Source organism: Chiroxiphia lanceolata, chromosome 6 (genome assembly GCF_009829145.1).
Source record: "Chiroxiphia lanceolata isolate bChiLan1 chromosome 6, bChiLan1.pri, whole genome shotgun sequence".
Lineage (NCBI taxonomy): Eukaryota > Metazoa > Chordata > Aves > Passeriformes > Pipridae > Chiroxiphia > Chiroxiphia lanceolata.
Genome location: NC_045642.1, coordinates 64510545 through 64538515, shown reverse-complemented (window position 1 = coordinate 64538515; position 27971 = coordinate 64510545). Strand labels below are relative to the sequence as shown.

Genomic DNA, 27971 nt, shown 5'->3' with positions numbered 1-27971 from the left:
TGACATCTCTCCAGGAACAGGGAATGAGCCTCATGGAAGCACAGACTGGGCTCCAAAGGAACCCAGTTTCCCATATTTTGGAATATCTCCGGGGTGGAATCACAGGCAACAAGAAGGATGAGACACAAAGTTTTATGGAGGATGAAGAGGCAAAGATTATTTTCTGCCTCTCCCAGCCCGAAGGTGACAGCGAGTGATCTTGTTTTTATTCTAATCTGGGCTTTTTAATTATACACTTGGGTTTTTCAGAGAAATACAAATTATTTTCAGAAGCATTTGAAGCACTAAAGCAACGTTGGCTCTGGGCAGAGTATTCCCAAGGGTTATCTTGAGAGCACAAAAATCAACTTGGCCGAGGTATTAATTAAATTTTAAAGCCTAAAAGTGAGTTTGTTTGGTTCATAAATACAATGTTTAGGCAGGAGGAGATAAAATGTAAGTTATCACTGTTGGAAGTTTGGAGAGTACAAGATCATTGCTTTTCAAATAAATTCATTTTTAGGTCGACTTCACCTTGGAGAGGAAAAAAAAAAAAAAAATCAGAAATCTGATATTCTTAAGCAGCCAGGCAGGGACTGGCAGACCACACAAATTGCCCAAAATTTCTAACTGTGTCATGAGTAAATCAGATATTAAATATAGAAGGAAAACAAAAGTTCCCAGCATGTCCCACCCAGAGATTTGCAAGGGATTACAAGGAATGTTTTCCTGTCAGACCACAGGGATAATCCCAAATATCTTGGCTTTGGGTTTCAATGGCTTCTTTAATGCAGAAATTGTGCTGCAAAATTGGTCCAATTTTGGGAAACTTAAGGTATTGAAATTTAAACAAGATATTTAAATTTAATACTGCAAACTGCCAAAGTTGAAGTTTCACTTTAAAATATAATATTCACTTTAAATTATGTCCAAATTATATCTATTATACAATAATAGGTATATAATATATATAATATGTTATAGAATAAATATAATAATATACAATATAATAATATTATGTATAATTATATATAATATATATATCATTATATAATAAATACAATAATATATTACACATAATAGTATATAATATATATTATAGATAATAATACATAATATAATAATATATATAATTATTATATAATTATATAACAATATATTATATAATAAATATAATGATATCTAATATGATAATATTAGATATAATAATATATATAATATATTATATATTATATAATAAATACAATAATTGGATTTGTTGGCTCTGGGAGGAGAGCAGAGCACAGAATCCCAGGATCAGGGGGTGGGTAAGGTTGGAAAAGCCCTGTAAGATCATCGAGTTCCACCATCAACCCACCACTGAACCACATCCTCAAGTGCCACATCCACAGGGCTTTGGAATCCCTCCAGGGCTGGGCACTCCAAACCTCCCTGGGCAGCCCCTGCCAAGGTCTGACCACCCTTTCCAGGAGGAAATTCCTCCTGATGTCCCACCTGAGCCTCCCCTGGCACAGCTGGAGGCCGTTCCCTCTCCTCCTGTCCCTTGTCCCCTTCAGAAGGTGGCAAATGAGATTCAGGAAACTCAAGCTGTGAAAATGCTGCAGTTGAAAAATAAGTCGTTTTAGATCAAATCCTGAAAGTACAAAGAGCACCTTCCACTCTCCGTGGTTCATGGAATCAGAGAATCCCAGAATTCCAGAGTCACTAAGGCTGGAAAAGCCCTCCCAGCCCATGGATCCCCCCTGTGCCCAATGCCCCCCTTGTCCCCCAGCCCAGAGCACTGAGTGCCACGGCCAGGCCTTCCTGGGACACCTCCAGGGCTGGGCACTCCAAACCTCCCTGGGCAGCCCCTGCCAAGGCCTCATCACCCTTTCCAGGGAGAAATTCCTCCTCCTGTCCCACCTGAGCCTCCCCTGGCACAGCTGGAGGCCCTTCCCTCTCCTCCTGTGGGAAAACACACAGAAATACACTCAGAAAAGTCATTTTTTTCCCGAGTTACACAGGGAATGCACTGGGAATGCATTGGGAATGCAGTACACGTTGCCTGACAATATCCCTGCCTTGAACCACCTCGCAAATAAAAAACCCCCTGCTTGATTACTCACTTGAAAAATACACTTGTGCTGCGAGGGCAGCGCCTGCTCCGAGGAAAAATTCATCCCCTTTAAGTGCAGATTAAATTCTAAGATCACCTGGATCGTAACCCGAATGCCACAGCCCATTAAACTTCCCTGGCAATCCCCACATCCACTCTCCTGGCAGCCAGGGAATGGAAATCTTTCATCCTTTGCTACAGGATGAGTTCTGTGCCACGGGAGGCCAAGATTTCATGGATGCGTGGGCAGGGAATTGGAGGGATGACCCACACAAGGATGAGGAGGAAGCAGGAAAAAAACCCACAACAATCTCCATTAGTTCCACCTGCTCAAAAATTCCTGCCAATTTTTACCCTGGAAATGGGAACAGCTGGAAGCATCTGGGAGGAGGAGCAGCAGCACCAAGTCCACCCCATCCACCTCCAGCTGGGGCCAAATCCCTGCCGCTTCAGCTTCCCACCAGGAAAATACAGGCAGAAGGAGAGGGAGCAGCTGTGTCCGGGTGGGAATTCCTTCCTGGCACCTGCAAGCGATTGCCTGAAGCCACCAGACAGGAGGTTTAATTTTAATCAGAGTTTTTCCATGGTCAGAGAATTCCCAGGGTGAGACAGGAGTTTCTCTCCTCTCTTGCCCACGGATGTGGGTGTGAGATTGTGCAAACTCACAGAGCCCAAAGACAAAGAGGATCCTGGACACTGAATGTGGGATTTTAACAGAATCACAGAATGATTTGGGATGGATTTGGGCTGGGGTAGCTACTCTGTGCAGTCTAAAAGCCATAGAGTCATGGTTTGGGTTGGAAGAGATCTTAAAATTAATCCTGTCCCACACCCTGTCATGGGCAGGGACACCTTCCACCAGTCCAGGTTGCTCCAACCTGGCCTGGGACACTTCCAGGGATCCAGGGGCAACCACAGCTTCTCTGGGCAACCTGGGCCAGGGCCTCCCCACCCTCCCAGTCAGGAATTCCTTCCCAATATCCCATCTGTCCCTGCCCTCTGGCAGTTGGAAGCCATTCCCTGTGTCCTGTCCCTCCATCCCTTGTCCACAGTCTCTCCATCTTTCCTGGAGCTCCTTCAGGTCCTGAAGGCCACAATCAGGTCACCTCAAACAATCCCAACTCTCCCACCTTTCCTCCCAGCAGAGCTGCTCCATCCTCTGATCATCCTGGAGCCTCCCTGGACTCTCTCCAGCAGCTCCATGTCCTCCCTGTGCTGGGAATGTTCAACCTGCAGGGCAGGGCTGGCACAGCTCTCCAACCCTTGCAAGGTTCACACCTGCAGGGACGAGAGATCCTCGAGCATCCAAAGCACTTTTTGCTTCAAATGGGGCTTTCCCAGTTGGTTCCTGCTGTGGGAACCTTCCCACCCAACTCTGGGAACCTTCCCACACAATTCTGGGAACCTTCCCACCCAGCTCTGGGGTAGCTACAGGACCTGCAGTCCCCCCCAGCCCATAGAGCCTGTCCCCACTTGGATGTCACTTCAGTGTCACTTCAGTGTCACTTCAGTGTCACAGAATCCTCCTGTTTCCCTTTATTTTCTGAGGGATCATAAACCTTTTTTATCCAGAGTCCAACACCCTGCAGGCTCTGCCCCCTCCTCCTCCTGCCAGCCCCCCAAGCTCTGCTCTGCTTCTCCCAGTGCTGCTGCTCCTGAGAACACCACTAACATCCCATTTACATCACCAGCTCCTCTCAGGCAGCCTCACTATCCCCAAATATTGAACAAACACCCCAGGAATGCTTGTTCCCTGCCATGCCCAGGGCTGCTGGCCCTGATGTTCCCCCAGACTGAATCAAATGGGAAATGTCAGGCTGCACTTTCGCTCAGGTACCCTGGTAAATAAATCTCTTTAATTAAAAACAGCTCTTGATTTTTTTTTATTTTTATTTTTTTTTAACATCAAATCAAACGCTTTCTCATCTTTCAAGTGGTCCCTGTTCCCTGGGAGCTCCAGATTATTATTACTGTGTGTTCAGGCCCAGCAGGGAATGGGACTTGCAGTGAGAGGTCTCTTGCTAAGCGAGCAGCAGGACCTATAATGCCAATTAGGATGAGGTTTAGAGGGATTTAAGCCTCAGTCAGTCTCTCCCAGGGCCTGCACATGGGCTGCAATTACCACCCAGCAGCAGTGGAGACCATTTAGGAGGAAGCTTTTTTGAATATTTTATCCATTTAAGCAAAGCAGGGGTTTGGATTTGCCTGATTTCTTGCTTCCTGCAGGGAAAAGTGAGTCTGAGGACGTTATAACTCTTGGAAGGGTCTGATCAAGGCTGATGAAACAAGACAATGGTGCAGGAGAACATCAGGGATGTTCCATGAGGGAACTGGGAGAACAGCATTGAAGGAGAGTTGGGGATTGTGCCCCTCAGGTGACACCCCCCTGTAGAGCTGCTCCAGCCCTGGGAACAGCACAGGGAGGACATGGAGCTGCTGGAGAGAGTCCAGAGGAGGCTCCAGGATGATCAGAGGATGGAGCAGCTCTGCTGGGAGGAAAGGTGGGAGAGCTGGGATTGTTCAGCCTGGAGAGGAGAAGCTTTGGGGTGACCTGATTGTGGCCTTCCAGGACCTGAAGGGGCTACAGGAAACATGGAGAGAGACTGTGGATAAGGGATGGAGGGACAGGACACAGGGAATGGCTTCCCACTGCCAGAGGGCAGGGATAGGTGGGATATTGGGAAGGAATTCCTGGCTGGGAGGGTGGGGAGGCCCTGGAATAGAATTCCTAGAGAAGCTGTGGCTGCCCCTGGATCCCTGGAAGTGTCCCAGGCCAGGTTGGAGCAGCCTGGGCTAGTGGAAGGTGTCCCTGCCCATGGCAGGGGTGGCACTGGATGGGCTTTGAGGTCCCTTCCCACCCAAACTATCCCATTCCATTCCATTCCATTCCATTCCATTCCATTCCATTCCATTCCAATTTCTTCCCAGCAGGTCCCTGCCTGTGAGATCTCATAGGAAAAAGGTGGGAAAATGCAGATACCTTCCACTAGCCCAGGCTGCTCCAAGCCCTGCCCAGCCTGGCCTTGGACACTTCCAGGGATGGGACAAAACCTGAACCCTGAGCCCAACTCCCTCTCCAAGCATTTTTCCTGGCTGGAATTTTTGGTGGCCACTAAATCTCCCCCACACTCAAGAAATACTCACTCCAGACTCCCCCTCCCAGGAGAGCAGGAACAAAATGTCCTTTTCTGGTACCTCATTTCTAAGAAAACACCCCACTTTTAATAAATAAATCATTATTTGGATCTCAACTGCCCTTCAAGCCCCTTGGAAATGGGACACATATTCCAAGACTTATTAAAATGAGAGGACTGAGAGGTAAAAACGACTCCCAGAGGGGTTGTGTAATCCTTGTTCCCCAAGGAATTAGGCTGAAAATGTCAAGTATTACTGAGCACAGCAAAACCACACATTTTTGCTGCCCCCCAATAAACTGGGATTTAGATCCCTGATCAGAATGTCATTTTTGAGCTATGTTTTATTAATTTTCCCAGCCTAATTAAGGAATATGAGAGCAGCCATTGTGCTCTGGTGGGATTAGAGCAAATAATGGGGATTATGAAAGGCCTGGAGCCACTCCAGTAATACTTTAATCCCTGCAAATACACCCCTGTCATCCTGGCATTGAAAAAAAAACAGGCAGCATGCCAAAAAAAACCCCTCCAACGTGAATAAAAAGCAATCCCCAGGGAGACAAATCTGACAGTCCTGGCAGCTTGACATGTTGTGCCACTTCAGAGAGCAATAACAGCAGCTCCCAAAAAACAAGGAGCTGATCAGGGTCAGACATGGTGTGTTCAGCCCATCCTCCAGGTCAGGCTCGGTCCCAGCTGATGTCAGTCTGGAATGGGCCCATTCCCACAGGGGAAGTTCCCAAAAATCAGTTAAAATCTATCCAACAGACTTAATGCTGGTGTTTTTTAGGACAATAATGCAAAAAAATCCAACATTTTTCTGTAGATGTGTCAAGCAGCTTCCACGGATGTTTCTGGAGCGGGGTGGGGTCAGTGAGGGGCAGATCTCAGTCCCTGAGGGTGGTGTCGTGGTTTGAGACCCCCAAAAATCCAATTTCCAAGTCCAAGCCCCAACCCAATTTGCTTCAGTGTGAGAGGGTTTTCCACATAACTCAATATGGGGGGAAGGGAATTATATTCCAATTATTATATTATACAAATAAATATTATACTACATTATAGACACAATTCTAACTGTCTCTCCTATGGGAGATTCCTGCAGGGAATGGTGCAGAACATCTCTGGGGTGGAAATACAGGTAAATAATCCAGGGGGGGACTGTTGTACTCCGAGATCAGGTTGGAAGGGGCTTGGAGCAACCTGGGATAGTGGGAGGTGTGGAAAGGGGTGGAACAAGATGAGCCTTAAGTCCCTTCCAACCCAAACCAGTCTGGGATTCCGTGGTTCTACCAGTAGTGTATATAAACCAGGCTGTGTTCCCAGCCCATGGGATGTGCCCCTGGAGGCTTTTCTTGGCCCAGTGTGGAGCCAGAATCTAATTCCCAGGATCTAATTCCCAGGATCTAATTCCCACCAGAGAAGGGGGAGCAGGTCAATGTGGTACAAAAAAAGTGCTTCAGCCCATCCCTGAACACCCAAAGACAAGGACATGGAGCTGCTGGAGAGAGTCCAGAGGAGGCACCAAGAGGATCAGAGGATGGAGCAGCTCTGCTGGGAGGAAAGGTGGGAGAGCTGGGATTGTTCAGCCTGGAGAGGAGAAGCTTTGGGGTGACCTAATTGTGGCCTTCCAGGACCTGAAGGATCCACAGGAAACATGGAGAGAGACTGTGGGCAAGGGATGGAGGGACAGGACACAGGGAATGGCTTCCCACTGCCAGAGGGCAGGGAGAGATGGGATATGGGGAAGGAATTCCTGGCTGGGAGGGTGGGGAGGCCCTGGAATAGAATTTCCAGAGAAGCTGTGGCTGCCCCTGGATCCCTGGAAGTGTCCAAGGCCAGGTTGGAGCAACCTGGGCTGGTGGAAGGTGTCCCTGCCCATGGCAGGGGTGGCACTGGATGGGCTTTGAGGTCCCTTCCCACCCAAACTATTCCATTCCATTCCATTCCATTCCATTCCATTCCATTCCATTCCATTCCATTCCATTCCATTCCATTCCAATTTCTTCCCAGCAGGTCCCTGCCTGTGGGATCTCATAGGAAAAAGGTGGGAAAATGCAGACACCTTCCTCTATCCCAGGTTGCTCCAAGCCCTGCCCAGCCTGGCCTCGGACACTTCCAGGGCTGGAGGGACAGGACACAGGGAACGGCTTCCAACTGCCCGAGGGATGTAGAACGACTTCAGGTTCTGAGATCCAGTGGCACAGCGGGATTTTTTTAAGCTGAAAAATAAGAGACTGTTTCTTTTTAAAAGAGACCTTTTCTTTTTTTTTTTTTTTTTTTGGAAGCAGCAAATTCCAGAGCGTTGCTGTTTGTCACCACCTGCCTCGGAGGCCACCGGAGAGCGAGGATTGTCTGGAAGCTCTCGAGGCTTGTCTGGAAGCCCTCGAGTTTTATCTCCTGCCTGATTTGGAAGGTGTTCTCAGCAGCTGACAGCTGACAGTCACACATCTCATCAGGAGCAGGATGGAGGCAACCACCGGAACGGGAGAGGGCAGGGAAATGTCAGCGTTTGCAGAACACAACGAGATAACAGAGTGAGCTCTTATTTGCAGAGGTCGTGGTCTGGTTTCAGCTGCAGCAAAAAGAGATTTAAATTCTGAAGGGCTGTGAGGAGGTTTGGCCCCTGGATTGTGCCCACAGCAGGGTGGGCACAGGAGCAGGGCAGGGATTGTCCCCCTGTGCTGGCACTGCTGGGGTGACACCTCCAGGGCTGGGGCAGTTCTGGGACACTCAAAGAAAAACAGGGAGGGGCTGGAGCGTGTGCAGGGAAGGGAAGGGAGATGGGAAGGGGCTGGAGCAGCAGGAGTAGCTGAGGGAGCTGGGGGGGCTCAGCCTGGAGAAAAGGAGGCTCAGGGGGGATCTTCTGGCTCTGCAACCCCCTGACAGGAGGGGGGAGCCGGGGGGGGTCGGGCTCTGCTCCCAGGGAACAAGGGACAGGAGGAGAGGGAACGGCCTCCAGCTGTGCCAGGGGAGGCTCAGGTGGGACAGGAGGAGGAATTTCCCCCTGGAAAAGTTGTCCAGCCCTGGCACAGGGTGGAGTCCCCAGCCCTGGAGGGATTTCCAAGCCCTGTGGATGTGGCACTTGGGGACAGGGGGCAGTGGTGGCCTTGGCAGTGCTGGGGGATGATTGGACTCCATCATCTCAGAGACCTTTTCCAACCTCAACCATTCCACGATTTTAAGATTCAGCCTCAGTAGAAGAGCTGGACAAGGAACAGAAACCCCCAGGTGGTACCTGCAGCAGGGAGTGGGCATCAACCCCACGATTCCCGAGGTCCAGCTGGGAATTCTCCACACTGGAACACGTAGGAGACACCCTTGGCTGATCTGGGCTCACCCTGCAGCAAGGTCCAGGTGGGATCTGGAGGTGCCCATCCCATCCACAGCCACGTGGGGAGGAGCTCTGGAGCAGCTCTGCCAGGGCACACTCATCCTCACCCACCTTCCTCTGGGTTTGCTTCCCAGGGATCAAAAGGGCATCATGGAAAGGTAAAGAAATGGATTTTGAGTCTCAATTTGTAGGGCTGGATAAAACCTTGTTAGGCTGCTGGGACCACTCAAAGGAAGGAATTGTCCAGTAGATAACAGGGGGGCAAAACCTCTTTGTGGCCTAATTAAAACCTTGCCCTACTTAGGACAAGGAGGAGGCAAATTCCTCCTTTTATACATCTCTCAGGAAGGCAGGGACACAACCAGAGGGAAATATCCCCCATCAAACCCAGTCCCTCCCAGCTGACCTCCACTCCTCACCCCAGCGGAGCAAAAAGGAGGAAAAGACAGAAAACACTGCTGGCAATGGAAAAGGCACCCAAAAATCCAGAGTGGTTTCTTTTTTTTTTTTTTCTTTATAAAACGTACAGAAAGAACATAAAACCCTTTTGAGGTAAAAGTGAGACCAGTTTGTAATTCAACCAAGATAAAGAAACGACAAGGACAAAAAAAAAAAATAAAATAAACCTACAGCGGGTGTGGTAGTAAAATAAGAGAGCAGGTTTGAGGCTCTGTACAATACTTGAGGTTGTTAAAATGTAATCCTCAGCTTCATATACATTAAATACATACAATTACAGCTATTTATATGGTATTTACAGACACAAACACGTGGTTTCCCCCTTTTGCAGTTGGTTGTGTGCAAGCAGCTCATCTGATCTTTCCTGAGAAGGTGCCGAGGCTGTTAATTGTTAATTCTTAATTTCTCCCATCTCTTTTGGGGTCAGATCCATCAAAAAACGAGCCAAGAGATGTACAGTTGTTGCAGTGATCCTTGTTCCGTGCAAGGATCCCGGATCCCGAGGGATTGAGGCGGAGATTCCTCCAGTTGTCAGCCACGACCTCGACTGGGGGCAAAGCCCACGGCAGGGGGTGGCACTGGGTGGGCTTGAAGGTCCCTTCCCACCCAAAGCATTCCAAAATTCCACGGGAAAGATGGTTTTATTAAAAGAAATTTCAGTGTCAGCACTGAAACCTCTGAACCTTGTTCTCCAGGGGTGAGTGGGGTGACACCTTCCCACCCTTTGGATCTGGTGTTTTCGGGAGGAAACACAACCAGCTTCCCAGAATATAAACCTTGTGGCCCAAGCTCTCCAACCTGACAGGTAAAAAAAGGAAAACTGAACAGCATTTTAATAAGTAACAGCAGGGTGTACAATTCCAAATTCCCTGTATTTGGGTCGATGACAGCTTTAATTTGTTATTATTTAACTTTTCTAACCCAGATATTGTAAAAAGAAACAGCCAAAAATGGGGGACTTGGAGTGGTCTGGGGGTAGAGAGGGAGAGGAGTTTAATAACAGGAAAGGATAAACAGGAATAAATTATGCTGAACAGGTTCCAAGAATTGGGTTTTTATGACAAATATCCCCACAGCAAAGTCTTGCCACAGCCCTGGAGCCAGTGCAGAGGGCAAAGCCCAAACACACCCTCCCTGCTGTGCCTTTAAATTGGTTTTAAGATGGATTAATCAGCGAGTTCAGCACCTCCTTCCCCATCCCAAATACCACAGGCACCTAAGGCACATTCCCATGGGATTTATGGGGTGACACCAGTCAGGGGTTTAGGGAAAGGTGACAGAAAACTGAGAACTCTATAGAAGTCCTATGACTGCACGTTCTGTAGGTCCCAAAATTCCATAATGGAATGGTTGAATTCCCTCTTTCCTGGCCCGACTCTGGCCTTGTGGTGGAGGAGCCATAAAAGCTCCTGCAGCGCTGCTTTTTTTCGCAAAAATTAAGAAGAAAAGAAATAAAAAAAAAAAAGAATTTGAAATGTAAAAATAACCTTTTTATAGCTTTTTATAGCTTTATGGGAAAATCCAAGCATTAATCCAGATGGCACCCAATCTCTTTATTAGCACAGAGAGGCAGAGAGTGCTTAAAATACCAAACTGTATCTTATTTTTATTGAACTACTCGAAAAAGTCGTTTTTCTGACGGATGGCAGCTCTTCTTGGGGAGAAAGAGAGTTTCAATTATCCTTCAATACACGAAAAAACATTACTAGTGAGTAAACCCTCTGAAAATAAACCCAGGGAAGCCTCTTCCACTTTTTCCATGGGGAAAAAAACCTGATCCTTCTGCCTTAATTCCTCAGTACAAAGGGATTTCGCTGCCCTTACAGGGAAAAGAGAAAAAAAATCATAAACAAGAAGCTGATGCTTTAACTGATCAACTTTGTCTTAAAGTTTGGGGATCTCAATCACCCCAAAAACCTGATCGTGCCCCGAATGGAGCAGAGGATCCAGGGCTGGATGTGAAGAAGGAAAGCTCTGGCACCAGTGGAGGGCAGGACTCGTGGTGGGGCTGGAAGGGGCAGTTCCATCTCTTTTGGGTCCTCTCCCAAATTCAGGGGAAATTGCTCATTTCCAAGGATTTCTGTGGGGCTGAGAGCAGCACACCCTTAGGCTACAGTCCCCAAAAAGTGGCTGATGAGACGAGATGGGCTCAGTGTGAAGACCTTGTTGTCCACATGTTCCTCACGTGGGTCATCTCCTCTTTTCTGAGCTCTCCAAGAGCTGCTCCTGCCTTCCAACCATAACTGGGCATTTGAGGGTGATTTGTAAGGTCTTTGCTCCCTTTCAGTCTGTGCTCCTTTATCCCTCCTCTGTCCCATCCAGGCTGGAGGAGAGGCGGGTTGGCAGCACATCCAAGTGTTCCATAACTGCATGTGGGACACAGGTTGCCCGGAGAGGTGGTGGATTCTGCACCCCTGGAAGTGCCCAAGGGCAGCTTGGACGGGGCTTGGAGCAACCTGGGATAGTGGAAGGTGTCCCTGGGTGGAACCAGATGAGCTTTAAGGTCCCTTCCAACCCAAACTATTCTGTAATTCCATGATTTCCCATTCCAACCTCCACCTCCCTCTGCTTTGGGAACACGCAGCAAACTCCCCCAGCCATCCCATCCAAACCAGCTGCTGATCCCAACATCCCAGTGCTGGAGTTGCTGCACAGTCCACATTTGCACCATTCAGTATCTGATGTCCAATATAAAACTCCATCAGAGACATTATTAGATGGGATAACCCAGAACTGAGTCAGAGGGTTTTCAAATTCCTCAGGAGACCTGCCAGTTCCAACTCCCTTTGTCTGATTCCTGGTCCAAAAATCTTACAAATACTGCATCCATTGGCACCAAAAAAACCGAAAAATAAAATCAAAATGGAGACTAGGAAATGCATATCTCAATTTGTTGTTCTTATTCATGGCCTGGAGTAAAATCCCACTGCCCTTTCCAGAGGTTTAGCCTGGGAATGTGAAGGAAGATAACGCTGCTCCTGAGTCAACACTGGAGAGAGAAAAGCAGCTTTTCTTTTCACCTTCTGCCCCCAGGCAGAGTAAAACCGGAACAAGGATGGGAAATAAATTCCCTTTCACACAAAGACCTGGGCTTTTCAGGACAAACAGATTATCCTGCCCTGAAAGGAGATGTCTGTGGTCTTTGGCTGTCAATCAAAACCCTTTATCCCACATAACATGAGGGAAAGAAAAATCAACATGGAAAGAGGGACCAGGGATTCCAGCCTGGAGTCTCAGCTTGGGATCTACACAAGCAACCAGGATCTCCATTCCCTGATCTTCAGGACAGCTGGGGACACTCCAAGGCAATTCCCAAACCTCCCTTCCTGTGGAGTCACACCATCACCACCACCAGCTCTGCCCTTGGTGCTTGGAAAACCCTTCTCCTGGTCCCTGCTGAGCAACGGGCACCCAAGGCTCAGCTTCTTCGGAGTCTGTTTCTGGAAAAAACCAGGAAAAATATTTGAAAGGAAATGGAATGTTTCACGTGCTCCTTCAACCTGGTTTCATGGAAAGCATCCCTCCCGTGGCAGGGGGGTGGAACGAGATGAGCTTTAAGGTCTCCTCCAACCCAAACCACTCTGGGAATCTGGGATTCCATGAAAATGATTGACAGGTTGTCACTCTTTTTTTTTTTTTTTTCCCCATAGTCCAGGAATATTCCAGGCTCAGGACAGTGAGGTTGTGCATCATAAAACACAGCAGGACCAGGTCCCTGACCTGTGGGATCTCCTGCAGAGCCTGCTGAGGTTCCAGCCTGGAGCATCCCTGAAGTGCTGGGATGTTGCTCCAACAAGAAATTGAGGGAAAAGGAGCCACTCAGGTCACACATGGATGAGAAATGCCAGAGGAGAATGAATCCACTTCTGTCAGGGCTCTCAGTGGTCTTGGGAAAAGCCAGACCCTTCCAAAGGTGGAGCCTCTTGGACTATCCATCAGTTCTGTGGCTTTCCCAAGACATCAGCAGGAGGAGACACATCCAGGTTTGGATTCCACACGTCCTGAGTAATGAGACAACAACCTCCTGCTCAAAAATCTGCATCGGGGTCTTGCCATACCTGACCTGGTCCTCCAGCCATCCATCCACCCTCAAAATCCAGCGATTCCAATGGGAAATTCCGTGGTTTGTGTTTTTAAGGGTGTCAAACCCCACAGTCCATCCAGACTCAGAGCTCCCATTGTTTTCCAGACCCCACAGTCCATCCAGACTCAGAGCTCCCATGGTTTCCCAAATCCCACAGTCCATCCAGACCCCACAGTCCATCCAGACTCAGAAATCCCATTATTTTCCAAACCCCACAGTCCATCCAGACTCAGAGCTCCCATTATTTTCCAAACCCCACAGTCCATCCAGACTCAGAAATCCCATTATTTTCCAGACCCCACAGTCCATCCAGACTCAGAGATCCCATTGTTTTCCAGACCCCACAGTCCATCCAGACTCAGAAATCCCATTATTTTCCAAACCCCACAGTCCATCCAGATTCAGAGCTCCCATTATTTTCCAAAACCCACAGTCCATCCAGACTCAGAGCTCCCATTATTTTCCAAACCCCACAGTCCATCCAGACTCAGAAATCCCATTATTTTCCAGACCCCACAGTCCATCCAGACTCAGAGATCCCTTTGTTTTCCAGACCCCACAGTCCATCCAGACTCAGAAATCCCATTATTTTCCAGACCCCACAGTCCATCCAGACTCAGAGCTCCCATTATTTTCCAGACCCCACAGTCCATCCAGACTCAGAGCTCCCATTGTTTTCCAGACCCCACAGTCCATCCAGACTCAGAGCTCCCATTGTTTTCCAGACCCCACAGTCCATCCAGACTCAGAGATCCCATGGTTTTCCAAACCCCACAGTCCATCCAGACTCAGAGCTCCCATTATTTTCCAAACCCCACAGTCCATCCAGACTCAGAGCTCCCATTGTTTTCCAGACCCCACAGTCCATCCAGACTCAGAGATCCCATTATTTTCCAGACCCCACAGTCCATCCCAACCAGAGCTCCCACCATCTCCCAGACCCCACAAAGTGCCTCCAAAGCCAGGAGTCAATATCCTGGGAAAGCTCCAGCCCCCCCAGCATCACCAGTATGGACCATTAGACCTTCAGACACCCCCAGTTGACGAAGGGAAAGCCCAGGCCAGGCCATTTTGGGGGACTCACTGCTCAACAAACACACACACCACTGGTCATACCTTACCTGGAAAGAGGCTTTATTGAACAGCTGTAAAATTATCTCTTCAGTTGAATTACTGAATTTGCACAAACATTTCTCTACAGAATAAAAAAAAAAAAAAAATCAAGCCTTGTCATCGTTTTGCTGCATCTCGTTGTGCTTTTTATACTCGTGTTTGCAAATATTCTCCTCGTTTGTTTGTTTGTTTTCAGGTTTTTACTCCAATTATTTGCATATCAGGCGGTTTGTTTGGGGTTTTTTTCGATCTTAGGGCGTCGAGAGAACACAGAATAATAATAATAATAATAATAATAATAATTATAATAATAATACTCTCCCTTAGACGAAAGTCCTTTTTTTTTTTTTTTTCTTTTTTTCTTTTTTTTTTTAAATGAAGTTAAAAGCTGAGATAATTTAAGGAAAAAAAAAAAGGTCTTCAAATTGTCAGCTGGAAGGAGGGAACTTTTACAATGCAGTGGAAAACCGGCTGGCTAACGGCACGTGTCGGGGGGGGGGGGGGGGGCTCAAACCCATGTTGTTGGTTTTTTTTTTTTTAATTTTTCTCCTTGTAAAAGTGGGATTTTTTTTTAATTTTTTTTTTTAATTTTTTTAATATTATTATTTTATTTTTTTTTTTAATTTTGCTACGGTAACAAAAAAAAAAATAATAATAATAATAACCTCTCGTGCTCGGGGCCGGGGGGAGGAGGCGCGTTGAGCCCCCTCGGCGCGTCGAGCTCGGCGGTTCCTTGGGGGAATTCTGGGAATATCCCCCCCCGAACGACTCCCCCTCCTCCAGTGGACGGTGGGAGTGGGAAAATCCCTCCTGTTTCTCCCCACCTTGTGTGTCCCAACAGCCTCTGCCTCTGGTTGACCCACCGGAGAACCCGGGACGGCGACGGCAAAAGCGCTGCTCCCATTCCCATTCCTGATGGAAGCTGTTTTCTAAGAGATAAGAAGCTGAAAGGCCATGGCCGTCTGGGAGGTCACACCAACAAATCCCTCATCCCAAAGGAGGGCTCAGGCAGCAGCTTTGAGGTCCATCCCATCCATCTCCAGAAGCGAGGTCCATCCCATCCATCCCATCCATCATCTCCGGAAGTGAGGTCCATCCCATCCATCCATCCATGTTGGGAAGCGAGGTCCATCCCATCCATCCATCCAATGTCGGGAAGTGAGGTCCATCCCATCCATCCGTCTCTGGAAGCGAGGTCCATCCCATCCATCCATCCATCCATCTCGAGAAGCGAGGTCCATCCCATCCATCCATCCATCCATCTCCAGAAGCGAGGTCCATCCCATCCATCCCATCCATCCATCTCCAGAAGCGAGGTCCATCCCATCCATCCATCCATCCATCCATCATCTCCGGAAGCGAGGTCCATCCCATCCATCCATCCATCATCTCCGGAAGCGAGGTCCATCCCATCCATCCATCCATCCATCCATCCATCATCTCCGGAAGCGAGGTCCATCCCATCCATCCCATCCATCCGTCTCCGGAAGCGAGGTCCATCCCATCCATCCATCCATCCATCATCTCCGGAAGCGGCTCCGTCTCCTTGCCCTGCACACCCAGGCTCTGTAGTTTGTTTAGAAAAAAGAGTTTGCACAACCCACGTTTTTTAGCAGTGCAAGCTTCCTTTTGAAACCGTTATTCTCCTTACGTTTATTCTTTTTTTATATATATATATATATTTTTTTTTAAATATATTTCGTTTTTGTTTGTTTTATTTTTTTGTTTGTTTGTTTTGTTTTTTTTGTTTTAACTCAGGCTTGTTTCATTGAAGGCACTTGGTTTCCATGGCAATTTATAAAAGACGGTGGTTTGGTTTCTTCCCTTCGTCGGAACGGATGACTCGGGTCGGGGGAGGAGGGGAGGAGGGAGAGGGGAGGAGGGGGCGAAGTGGCCGCAAGCAAACTCCGAAAATCCCGGAAAAATCCCGTGTAACGTGTAAAGCCCAGGGTGGCACGTCCTGGTGGCTGGGAAATGCATGCAAAGAGGAGACAGCACACTCAGTTCTCAAGCAGAGCCATGAGAAATGAAAACAGGAACGTCTGAAACCGGCTCTGATCCCGGGTGATTCCCTAAGGGAGGCGACAGCCAAAGTAGGAAGGGCCTACATTTGTTTAACTCCACACTAAAAAACCTTCTGCAGGGGGAAATGAATGCCAGCTCTTCACATACCCTGTTTACAGTGAGGTGTTTCTCTCTCTCTCTTTTTTTTTTGTTCTTTATTTCCTCTCTCCTTTTTTTGTTTTTGTTTTTTTTTTGTGTGTGTGTGTGGTTTTTTTTTTTGGCAGGCCATTAGGTTTCCATGGTAACAAGCAAACTATTCATTTGAAACAAAACCAGCCATGACTTTTTGTGCTTTGACAAGGGTTTCTATAGCTCTTCGCCGAGAGTTCAACCAGATGATGCTGAATTCATCATTGACCACAAAAGCACCTGAAGGTCTCTTCCTTCCTTAGGCCAGATCCCGTCCTCACACGTGGCTCGTGATGCCTTTTATGTCCCCAGTGCTTTCTTGATTACCTTTTTTTTTGTTTTGTTTTGTTCATTTTTTAATTATTTATTTACGTACTTATTTAACTTTCGAGTCAGTTCAGTGGAGGAATCTTTGGTAGTTTGTTTTTAAAATGTCCGTTTTACAAAGACTCTTTTCTTCTTCATGCCAGTGCCTGGTGAATCTTTTGTAGCCTCTGCCAGGATAAGGTCACCTCTGATGACTTAAGACAGACATGAGGAGGAGAAGTGGGAGGAGTCGTATATGTGAGAATGTCCCAACAGCACCTGATCGTAAATCTACAGAAAAAGGGGGAAAAAGGACAATTTAAGAGCTGCCCAGACACAGTCAGAACTCCACAAGGCTTAGAAGATCGAGGGTTCAACCACCAGGAGCTGCACAATCATGTGGAGCTGGTGGGATGGGGCTCACTTGGGATTTCCCCACATGTCCCACTTGGGGCCACCAACCTCCCCTGCAGGGACCAGATCACCTCCTACATGCAGGGAATGAGAACAACCCTCACAGCTAAATAGGGCAGAGATATTGGGATGAAAATCCACCTCACAGCTAAACAGGGCAGAGATACTGGGATGAAAATCCAGCTCACAACTAAACAGGGCAGAGATATAGGGATGAAAATCCAGCTCATAACTAAATAGGGCAGAGACATTAGGATGAAAATCCACCTCACAACTAAAGAGGGCACAGACATGGGGATGAAAATCCACCTCACAGCTAAATAGGGTAAAGATATTGGGATGAAAATCCACCTCACAACTAAAGAGGGCAGGGACACCAGGATGAAAATCCACCTCACAACTAAAAAGGGCACAGACATGGGGATGAAAATCCAGATCACAACTAAATAGGGCAGAAATATTGGGGTGAAAATCCACCACACAACTAAAGAGGGCAGAGACATCAGGATGCAAATCCACCACACAACTAAAGAGGGTAGAGATACTGGGATGAAAATCCACCTCACAACTAAACAGGGCAGAGATATTGGGATGAAAATCCAGCTCACAACTAAATAGGGCAGAGATATTGGGATGAAAATCCACCTCATACCTAAATAAGGCAGAGACATTAGGATGAAAATCCACCTCACAACTAAATTGTGGCTGCCCAGCCCAGCCCACCATGGAGAGTCACCCACTGCTCTCTCTGCCCAACACCCCCCAGCCTTTCACTGGCATCTCTGCTCACCCACTACCTGAACAAAGCCATTTCCAAGGCAAACATTTCAACTTAAGCCTCTCCAACCAAACCAGATATTGTTCTCCTGGGAAAAAAAAATCCATTTTGGGAGTTGTCTCAGCTAAACAAACCCCTGAGGACCTTTCTGCCCCTTGTGTGGAGAAGCAGCACTTACTGTTGGCCGGTTGGTCTGACTTCATGCACTCCCCTTCCACAATGGACACGTCATCGATGGCAATGTCCCCTTCGATGCCAGGGCCACGGATCCCTTCAAAGATGAGCTGCAAAGAAGAAGATCAGAGGGTGATGAATGGAAGACCTTGAGTTATGTCTACCACAACACCGAACCACCTGGAGGGGCTTGGAATGATTTGCAACCACTTTTTGTGGGGTAAAAAACCAGTTCCCGTGCGCTTGAGGGTGGACACAGAGGGTGTGGGAGCTGTGAAGGCTTTTCCTCTTCAGAAGGAGCTGAAAAATATCAGAGGTGCTAATTTTGGGCCCTGTTGTCACCTGGTGTCTCCAGAGCAGCTTCATCACTATGTTAATGTAATGTGTGGCTGATTTAAGTCTGGTATTCCTGGAGCAAAGAGCAGGATTAAATGGAATTAAAGCTTTAAGGAGATTTAGGGTGTTTCTCCAAGAAACTCCTGCCACCTGAGGTAAGGGAAGACTGAGCATCCACTGGAGCACAGACTGCAGGAAAACACAGAGGAGCCAGAGAAATTCCCCACTGGAAGATGACCCTGTAAATCACCAGCTGGATGCACAGCACCCAGAGAAGGTGCACGATGCCACCAGACATCACACCACACATGGGATTCTCTGCTCTGCCTTTGCATAGAGGAAAAGGTCCCTCAGCCTTGGCCATGGACACACAGAATCCTAAAGGAGCATTGAGGTTGGAAAAGCCCTCCGAGATCATCGAGTCCAGTTGAGTTTGGCCCGGCACTGAACTACCTGGAGGGGCTTGGAATGATTTCCAACCTCTTTCTGTGGGGTAAAAAAACCAATTCCCGTGTGCTTGAGGGTGGACACAGAGGGTGTGGGAGCTGTGAAGGCTTTTCCTCTTCAGAAGGAGCTGAAAAATATCAGAGGTGCTAATTTTGGGCCCTGTTGTCACCTGGTGTCTCCAGAGCAGCTTCATCACTATGCCACGGTAATATGCGGCCTTCCACGGATGAAAAGGTCCCTCAACCTTGGCCATGGACACAGAGAATCCTGTGGGATCACTAAAGTTGGAAAAGAACTCTGATTTTATCGAGTCCAACCATCCCCAGCATTGCCAAGGCCACCCCTTGTCCCCAAGTGCCACATCCACAGGGCTTTGAAATCCCTGCAGGGATGGGGACTCCACCCCTGCCCTGAACCCTTTCCATGAAGGAATTTCTCCTAATATCCAATTTTATCTCATTCTTTTGCTGAGCTGAGCATCCCCAGAAGTTCCTGACCCTGCAGGGATAAGCTGGGATAAAAGGGGTGTATTTACAGCCTCCCTGGGGTGTCCTGAGCCAGGTGACAGGTCTGTGCTGGGAGCACCAAATAACCACAAGGGTTAAAACACTCCACCAGTATTTTATTACCAAGAGATGCTGCAGGTTAATTACTGCAGGTTAATTACTACAACAAGGTGGATATGAATGCAGCAGGGAATAATGGGGCAAACAGCAAGTTTTTCCACAATTTACCCCATTGTCTGAAAACAGTGTCTCAAGTAATTGTCCCTCTGACAATTTTTCGACTCTGCCACTGATGAGGGGAGGTTTCCAGCTCCAGAGGAAAGTTTTCAGCTCAAGAAGAAAGTTTTCTTCCCCTCCTCCCAAAGTACATCTCCCTTTCCTGCTCCTTCGCAGGAGGCACAGCCCCGGTCAGTGGGGTTTAAAGTCAAATTTTCCCTGACAATGAAAAACGCTGTTTCCAGACAAAAGGACCCCAGACAAAGACAAGAGGCAGCATTTAATTAAACTGTGCATTTGGCAGAGTGGTTTATGGCCCTCAGAGATGGGTTTGCCATCAGCCAGCCTGGCCACACACTCAGAACAAATCAGAGGAGTGTTGGCACAGCACGGAGCAGGAGCTGCCAGATGATCAGAATCCCACATCAATATCCCAAAAAAAACCCCATTATCTGCATGTCTGTGGCTTTACAAAGCTGTTAAAAATACTGCATTTAGCTGGAGAATAGAAGGGTTCAGGGGCACACCAAAGACTCAACTAGGGCATGGAAATATGACCCTATAAGGCCTGTCCTGAGTGTCCCTGTGGGATTCAGCTTGTGCTTCTTCCCTGGGAGTGTCCAAGGCCAGGTTGGATGGGGTTTGGAGCAACCTGGGCTGGTGGAAGGTGTCCCTGCCTGTGGCAGCGGGTGGAACAAGGTGGTTTTTAAGGTCCCTTCCCAGATGATCAGAATCCCATATCAATATCCCAAAAAAAACCCCATTATCTGCGTGTCTGTGGCTTTACAAAGCTGTTAAAAATACTGCTTTTAGCTGGAGAATAGAGGGGCTCAGGGGCAAACCAAAGACTCAGCTAGGGCATGGAAACATGACCCTATAAGCCTGTCCTGAGTGTCCCTGTGGGATTCAGCTTGTGCTTCTTCCCTGGGAGTGTCCAAGGCCAGGTTGGATGGGGTTTGGAGCAACCTGGGCTGGTGGAAGGTGTCCCTGCCTGTGGCAGCGGGTGGAACAAGGTGGTTTTTAAGGTCCCTTCCCAGATGATCAGAATCCCATATCAATATCCCAAAAAAAACCCCATTATCTGCGTGTCTGTGGCTTTACAAAGCTGTTAAAAATACTGCTTTTAGCTGGAGAATAGAGGGGCTCAGGGGCAAACCAAAGACTCAGCTAGGACATGGAAACATGACCCTATAAGCCTGTCCTGAGTGTCCCTGTGGGATTCAGCTTGTGCTTCTTCCCTGGGAGCATCCAAGGCCAGGCTGGATGGGGTTTGGAGCAACCTGGGCTGGTAGGAGGTGTCCCTGACCATGGCAGGGGGTGGAACAAAGTGGTTTTTAAGGTCCCTTCCAACCCAAACCCATTCTGTGATTCCATGATTCTTCCACAGTACTTCAGACAGATTTTTACCTTCCAGGCCAGGCTCCAAATATGATGAAGAGGAGCTTCTGGGATGACACAAAAGGTAGTTGGGTCTTTCCTTGTGTGCTCCCCTCCCTCCCCAACCCTTCTCCCTTTCCCTCCAGGGCTCTGGAACACCTGCAGGTCCATCCAGCCCAAAGACAGGGGACACTCACTTTGGGATGGGTGAGCAAAAAGTGCTGAGATCTGGTCAAATCCAGAGAGAAAATCCTAAAGGAGCTCCACAGCTCATGGAATGTCCTGAGCTGATCCCACTGGGATCATGGAGTCCAAGCCCTGCCCCTGTCCAGGACACCCCAACACTCCCACCCTGTGCCTGAGGCTTTGGGGCTTTGGGACTGGGAATCCTGCAAGGCCCAGGACTGGAAAGGGGAATGTTCCCAGCCCAGTCTGGGACACAAACTGGGACTAAATCTGGGACTGGGTGAGCTGAGCCCCACCTGGGCTTGTCTGAGATGTTCAGACAGTGAGGGGGTGTCCCTGACCCACCAGGAGGGACCCCAACCTGATGACACCATAATACTTTGCAATAATAGATATATACTTAAAAATAACATAATTATTACATTATTATATATAATATAACTATATTATATGTAACTTGTATAATATGAGTTATTATTGGCCACAGCAATAAATCCAATCACAATCATCCACATAATCCCCATATCCTGCTACTCAACTCTTGAACCAAAACTAACCCCTTGCTATGCTCTCCTTATTTTTGATGTTCATTCCTTAAAAATACTGGAAAAGTGACTCTCTGAGAGAGATTTATGCAATCACTTTGTGATTCAAAGCACTGCAGTCCTCCCAGTTCCTCATGACAGGAGCTTTGTTCTTTATCACAGGGACCGAGAAGGCATAAAATCTTTTACCCCTATAAATTAACCCATAAAAAGTTTTAATTTCCATGTCAGTTTACTGTTTTACTGCCAAGATTCACTTCAATTCCCTCTCCTTAAATTTAACTGGGAGGTTTATATTCTTTCCTACTTAGGCTCCTAAATGGAAAATAAAGTTTGCTCGATGCAAGAGCCGCTCCAAACCGTGATTTAAGGTTCCAAGCACTCTGACATTTATTTGTTATATTTGGGGCAGAGCTTCGTGGCTTTACATTTGTTTTATGCTGAAGCCTTTAAACACAACAATGTAAAAGGTGAAAAATAGCCAAGGAGAGGAGCTTCACTTGGTGATCCAGGGAGGGACAATGTGGGTTTTAAGCAATGCCAAGGAGGTGAACCAGCTGCAGAAGTGACCCCTGGGGTCTCCAGAAGCCATCTCAGATCCCTCAAATCACTTTGGTTTCAGTTTTCCCAGTCATTTATGGAATCACAGAACCATTAATGGAATCATGGAATATCCTGAGGTGGAAAGAACCTTCAAGGATCATCCAACTCCAACTCCTGATCCTGCCCAGGACTCCCCAAAACCCACCTGAGAGCCTTGTCCGACCCCATCCCCATCAGCACCCCCAGCCAGGTGGGTTAACATTAATTAACTGCTGCTGGTTAATTGGGGCTGCGGCACAACAAAAGCCTCAGGCTGAGAGAGCCCAGCTGGGCCCATGGGCTGCTCTGAGCTCACCCAGACACGTAGGGAGCATCAACAGTCCTGCTCATGGCCAAGAGATCATCCCAAATGCCATTTCTTATGTTCAGGTTTGAAATAATTTCTCTCTCCTTCACTGTTCAGATTTCTCGGATTTCTCCCGACTTCACCAGTGAAAAAAAAATCACAACAACTCTGAGCAGCTCCTTGTACTTGGTCCCATTTGTGCTTTAATACTCAGATCCCTTCTCTCTGCCCTCTCCTACCCCAATTCTGCCACTTTGTTCCCCTCAAACATCACAGAATTCCAGAATGGTTTGGGTTGGAAGGACCTTAAAGCCCATCCTGTGCCACCCCTGCCATGGGCAGGGACACCTTCCACCAGCCCAGGTTGCTCCAACCTGGCCTTGGACACTTCCAGGGACCCAGGGGCAGCCACAGCTTCTCTGGGAATTCTATTCCAGGGCCTCCCCACCCTCCCAGCCAGAAATTCCTTCCCAACATCTTACCCAAATCTCCCCTTTTCCAGCTTAAAGCCATTCCCTGTGTCCTGTCCCTCCATGCCTTGTCCCCAGTCCCTCTCCAGCTCTCCTGGAGCCCCTTTAGGTCCTGCAAGGGGCTCTCAGCTCTCCCTGGAGCCTTCTCTTCTCCAGGTGAACCCTTCAGCTCTCTATCATGTATCTCTACACTTCACAATTCCCTCTCCTTCAGTTTTCCTCTGATTCCCTCCATCCCATGTTTTGCAATCCCAGATGCAAAATAATTTCTCTGCTGTTGATGTCTCTCACGCATAAACAAACATACATTTATTTCTCTTATTTATAAATAATTACACATTTATTTATAAATAAGAACAGAGGGTCAGAACCAGGAATTGTCCAGAAGGTGAATCCCAATGTGCATGTTTATATGGGAGTTTTGACTTGCACTGGAGGACTTTTCTAAGGCCAGGTTGGAGCAACCTGGGCTAGTAGGAGGTGGCAGGGGGTGGCACTGGATGGGTTTAAGGTCCCTTCCAACTCAAACCATTCTAGGATCTATGACTGTTTTCCCAAAAAACTCATTTTCTCCCCTGGGGCACCTGGAGGTGACAGGGAGGGGCCAGAGGAACCATCCCACCGCAGGGCTGATGGCTCCAGCTTTCCATGACAACACTCCCACCTCTCACACACAAAGGTCGCTCCCAGCAGCTGCTTTTTTTGGCTCTGTTCCAGTTCCAACCGGCTCCGAGGGTGGATGAGAACTGCCTGTAACAGTCTATCAGCATCTCACTGTCAAACCAAACATGAAATGTGTGAAAACCTGTCACAGAACTCCTTCACCGGGGGCTCTGGGTGGGCAGCACAGATGCTTTGCTGCCTCACAGCAAAGGCTCACAAATCACTCCTCTGTCTGCACAAAATACACAGATTTTTAGAGACCTTTAACGCAGCCACTCTGCACAGGCCCGAAATAATTTTCCACAGCAAGCCATTTTATATCCTGAAATAAAACCATGTTTTCTATCACCACCAGCATCTCCTGCGAGCTGAAGGATATTTTGTCTCTGAGCAAAGAGCTGCTGTGCTCTCTGTGGCATTACTGAGCTCCTGGTGCTCACAAAGCAATTATCTGGACATAAAGCAGCTTTCAGAGGTGAGAAGAAGCTGTGAGATGCTGGAGCAGAAGGGAAGGGTCCCTCTGCAGAGGGGCCTGGATAGGCAGGAGAGCTGGGCTGATTCCAAGGGGATGAGGTTCAAGCAGGCCAAGGGCCGGGTCCTGCCCTTTGGCCACAACAACCCCCGGCAGCTCCAGGCTGGGCCAGAGGGGCTGGAGAGCAGCCAGGCAGGAAGGGAGCTGGGAGTGGGGATGGACAGGGAGCTGAACAGGAGCCAGAGTGTGCCCAGGGGGACAAGAGGGCCAATGGATCCCGGCCTGGCTCAGGAACAGGGTGGCCAACAGGGCCAGGGAAGTGATTCCTGCCCTGGACTCAGCGCTGCTGAGGCCACCCCTGGAGTGCTGTGTCCAGCTCGGGGCCCTCAGCTCAGGAAGGACATGGAGGGGCTGGAGCAGGTGCAGAGGAGAGCAACGAGGCTGGGGAAGGGACTGGAGCACAAGTGCTGGGAGGAGAGGCTGAGGGAGCTGGGGGGGCTCAACCTGGAGAAGAGGAGGCTCAGGGGAGACCTCCTCACTCTCTGCAACTCCCTGACAGGAGGGGGGAGCCGGGGGGGGTTGGTCTCTTTTCCCAGGCAACTCTCAGCAAGACAAGAGGGCTCGGGCTTCAGCTGTGCCAGGGGAGGCTTAGGTTGATTAGGAAGAATTTCTTTGCAGAGAGGGTGCTCAGCCATTGGAATGGGCTGCCCAGGGAAGGGGTGGATTCTCCATCCCTGGAGGTGTTTAAGGACAGACTGGATGTGGCATCAGTGCCATGGGCTGGGAACCACGGCGGGGTTGGATCAAGGGTTGGACTGAATGATCTCGGAGGTCCCTTCCAACCCAGCTGATTCTGTGATTCTATGATGGGTCAGAGGGCACATTCCCCTCCTCCCAAACCTCCCAAATCGACTCCTCCCATTCCCAAGACCTCGAGGTGTTACCTGGAATGAGGTGGGGGGGTTGATGTTCACACGGGCTTGGTTCCAGTGCTGGCCCTTATTCCCACTCGAAGACCACAGGGGGTTCTCTATTGCAGTCTGACCTTTCAGCCTCAGGTAAACATTCAGGCTTCCTGGAAAAGAGGAGATCTGGAGTTGGTCAGGCCTTCCCAAGGAAGGTGGGCACAGCAGGGTCCCCTCCTCACCCCCATTCCCATTTTTTTCTGGGTCTGAACACATGGGGAGAGTTTCTTGTCATATATTCCAAACCTTTTCCAGTTGTGGAGGCTGAGAACTACACAACCCACCTGGGAGCCATTTTTACCTCTCAGTCCTCTCATTTTAATAAGTCCTGGAATGTGTGTCCCGTTTCAAAGTGCAGTTGAGATCCAAATAACCATTTATTTATTAGAAGTGGGGTGTTTTTTTTAGAAATGAGGCACCAGAAAAAGACATTTTGTTCCTGCTCTCCTGGGAGGGGGAGTCTGGAGTAAGCATTTCTTGAGTGTGGGGAAGATTTAGTGGCAACTAAAAAATCCAACCAGGAAAAAGGTTTGGAGAGAGAGTTGGGCTCATGGTTCAGGTTTTGCCCCATCCCTGGAAGTGTCCAAGCCCAGAGCAAGCTGGGCTAGTGGAAAGTCTCCCTGCCCATATCTAGATGATCTTTAAGATCCCTTCCAACCCAAACCTTCTATGATTTTCTGATAAAAACTGTCCAGCTTCCTGTTTACTCAGCACATCTTTAAGCTCCTGGGGTGCCCCGGAGCCTGGCAGATCTACCCCAGACATCGATGTGATGTGCCCTTACTGCTGCCAAGGGGTATTTTTGAAGGACAACAACATCCTCTGACTTAAAATCCCCTCAGAAAATTCCCTCCCTGTGGAGGAAAAGCCCCCCAGAGCTGTGTCTTTGCCCACTGCTGACCATGAAGTTACTGGTTCCCGCACAGACATTATTTACAACAGGTAAGAGATTTCATTTTTCATATTTATTCATATATATTTTTCATTTATCAGGGGTCAAGAATTCCCAGAGTTTGGAGATTTTGGTCCTATTTTCCTGCTGTTGTTGTGTTCAGATGTGTGGGGCAGTGGTGCCTCTTTGTTCTCTGTAAATCCTTATATCACACCCAAAACCACTGGTTTGTGGACACACTTCTCTCTCAGTAGCTGCTTTTCTTATACTTTATCCCAACCCTTTACTTTTCAACCCAAACACTTTGTCAGCTATTCCAGAAACACTCTTGGACCCTTTATATTCTGAATTTGCTCTTCATGGTCATATACCAGAAATAGGCTTGGTATGACCAGAGGGCCAGGAAACACCTTGATTTCATTTCTCAGGGATCAATAATTCCCATAACTTTGAGGTTTTGGTCCTATTTTCCCCACTGTTGTTGTCTGCAGATGTGTGGGGCAGTGGTGCCTCTTTGTTCTCTGTAAATCCTTACATCTGCCTTGATTTGAGAAGGTTCAGACAGTCAAGTTCACACAAGAGCAGTGGGTTTTTTTAGGGGGCTTGGCCTGGCAGCTGGAGAGCTCATACAAATGATATTTGCAATGCAAGCTCTCAGCTCTGAGGCAGCTGCACAGTGACTCAGCTCCTGCTCATAAAAACGTCTTATTTCCACCAAGAGCCAAACTCAGGGCCTTGAAAAACATCAAAAAAACCCATGTAATGGAGCACAAATACTCCCCTCACGGCCCTTTCGCCAGGGGGCCTGGGATGAGGCCTCACATCTTTCCTGGAGGAGCTGGGGGAGCTCCCACTGTGGAATTCCAGCTTGGGAATGCAGGGGAGGGGGCAGAGGCAGGAAAAAAGACCTAAAGCAAAAAGGGTTTGCCAAGGGAATGCTCAGGAGGGTTCCCTGCAGCCCAGGCTGGGGCTGAGACACAGGCCTGGGTAGGACTGGAGAGGCTGCTGGGCCTCATCCCTCTTCCAAACTTATTTAATATAATATAATATTATTATAATCATGGAATGGTTTGGGTTGGAAGGGACCTTTAAAGACTATCAGCTTCCAATCTCCTGCCATGGGCAGGGACACCTTCCACTAGCCCAGGTTGCTCCAACCTGGTCTTGAACACTTCTAGGGATCCAGGGGCAGCAACAGTTTCTCTGGGAATTCTATTCCAGCCCTTCTCCACCCTCCCAGCCAAGAATTCCTTCCCAATATCCCACGTATCCCTGCCCTCTGGCAGTGGGAAGCCATTCCCTGTGTCCTGTCCCTCCATCCCTTGTCCACAGTCTCTCTCCATCTTTCCTGTAGCCCCTTCAGGTCCTGCAAGGCCACAATCAGGACATTCCAAAGCTTCTCCTCTCCAGGCTGAACAATCCCAGCTCTCCCAGCCTTTCCTCCCAGCAGAGCTGCTCCATCCTCTGATCATCCTGGAGCCTCCTCTGGACCCATCCCAGCAGATCTGTGTCCTTAGATATGTTCAGATCTCCATCCATCTCCACTCCAGCTTCTCTGGGAATTCTATTCCAGCCTCTCCCCACCCTCCCAGCCAGCAATTCCTTCCCAATCTCCCATGTTTCCCTGCCCTCTGGCAGTGGGAAGCCATTCCCTGTGTCCTGTCCCTCCATGCCTTGTCCCCAGTCCCTCTCCAGCTCTCCTGGAGCCCCTTTAGGCCCTGCAAGGGGCTCTCAGCTCTCCCTGGAGCCTTCTCTTCTCCAGGTGAACCCCCACAGCTCTCCCAGCCCAAGACACAGGAATAATAACCCTGACACTGCCTGGAAATCTTATGGGTCCTACAGCAGAGAGATCACATATTAGATCATAAATTAGATATGAGGAAGGAATTGCTGGCTGGGAGGGTGGGGAGGCCCTGGCCCAGGTTGCCCAGAGAAGCTGTGGCTGCT

The 27971-nt window shown here is 48.5% G+C and overlaps 1 protein-coding gene across 1 annotated transcript in view; it reads right to left on the bottom strand.

Moving 5' to 3' along the window:
- Nucleotides 1-15899: 15899 nt before the first annotated feature.
- LOC116788123 (MAM domain-containing glycosylphosphatidylinositol anchor protein 2) overlaps nt 15900-27971 on the bottom strand; it is a 159874-nt gene continuing 147802 nt past the window's right edge. Inside the window, exons 12-14 of the mRNA XM_032690549.1 lie at nt 25112-25242; nt 18065-18170; nt 15900-16985 (exon numbers count right to left, since the gene is read on the bottom strand). Of these exons, the coding sequence (XP_032546440.1) occupies nt 16897-16985; nt 18065-18170; nt 25112-25242 (326 nt within the window). The 3' untranslated portion in view covers nt 15900-16896. The remainder of the gene's footprint in view (nt 16986-18064; nt 18171-25111; nt 25243-27971) is intronic.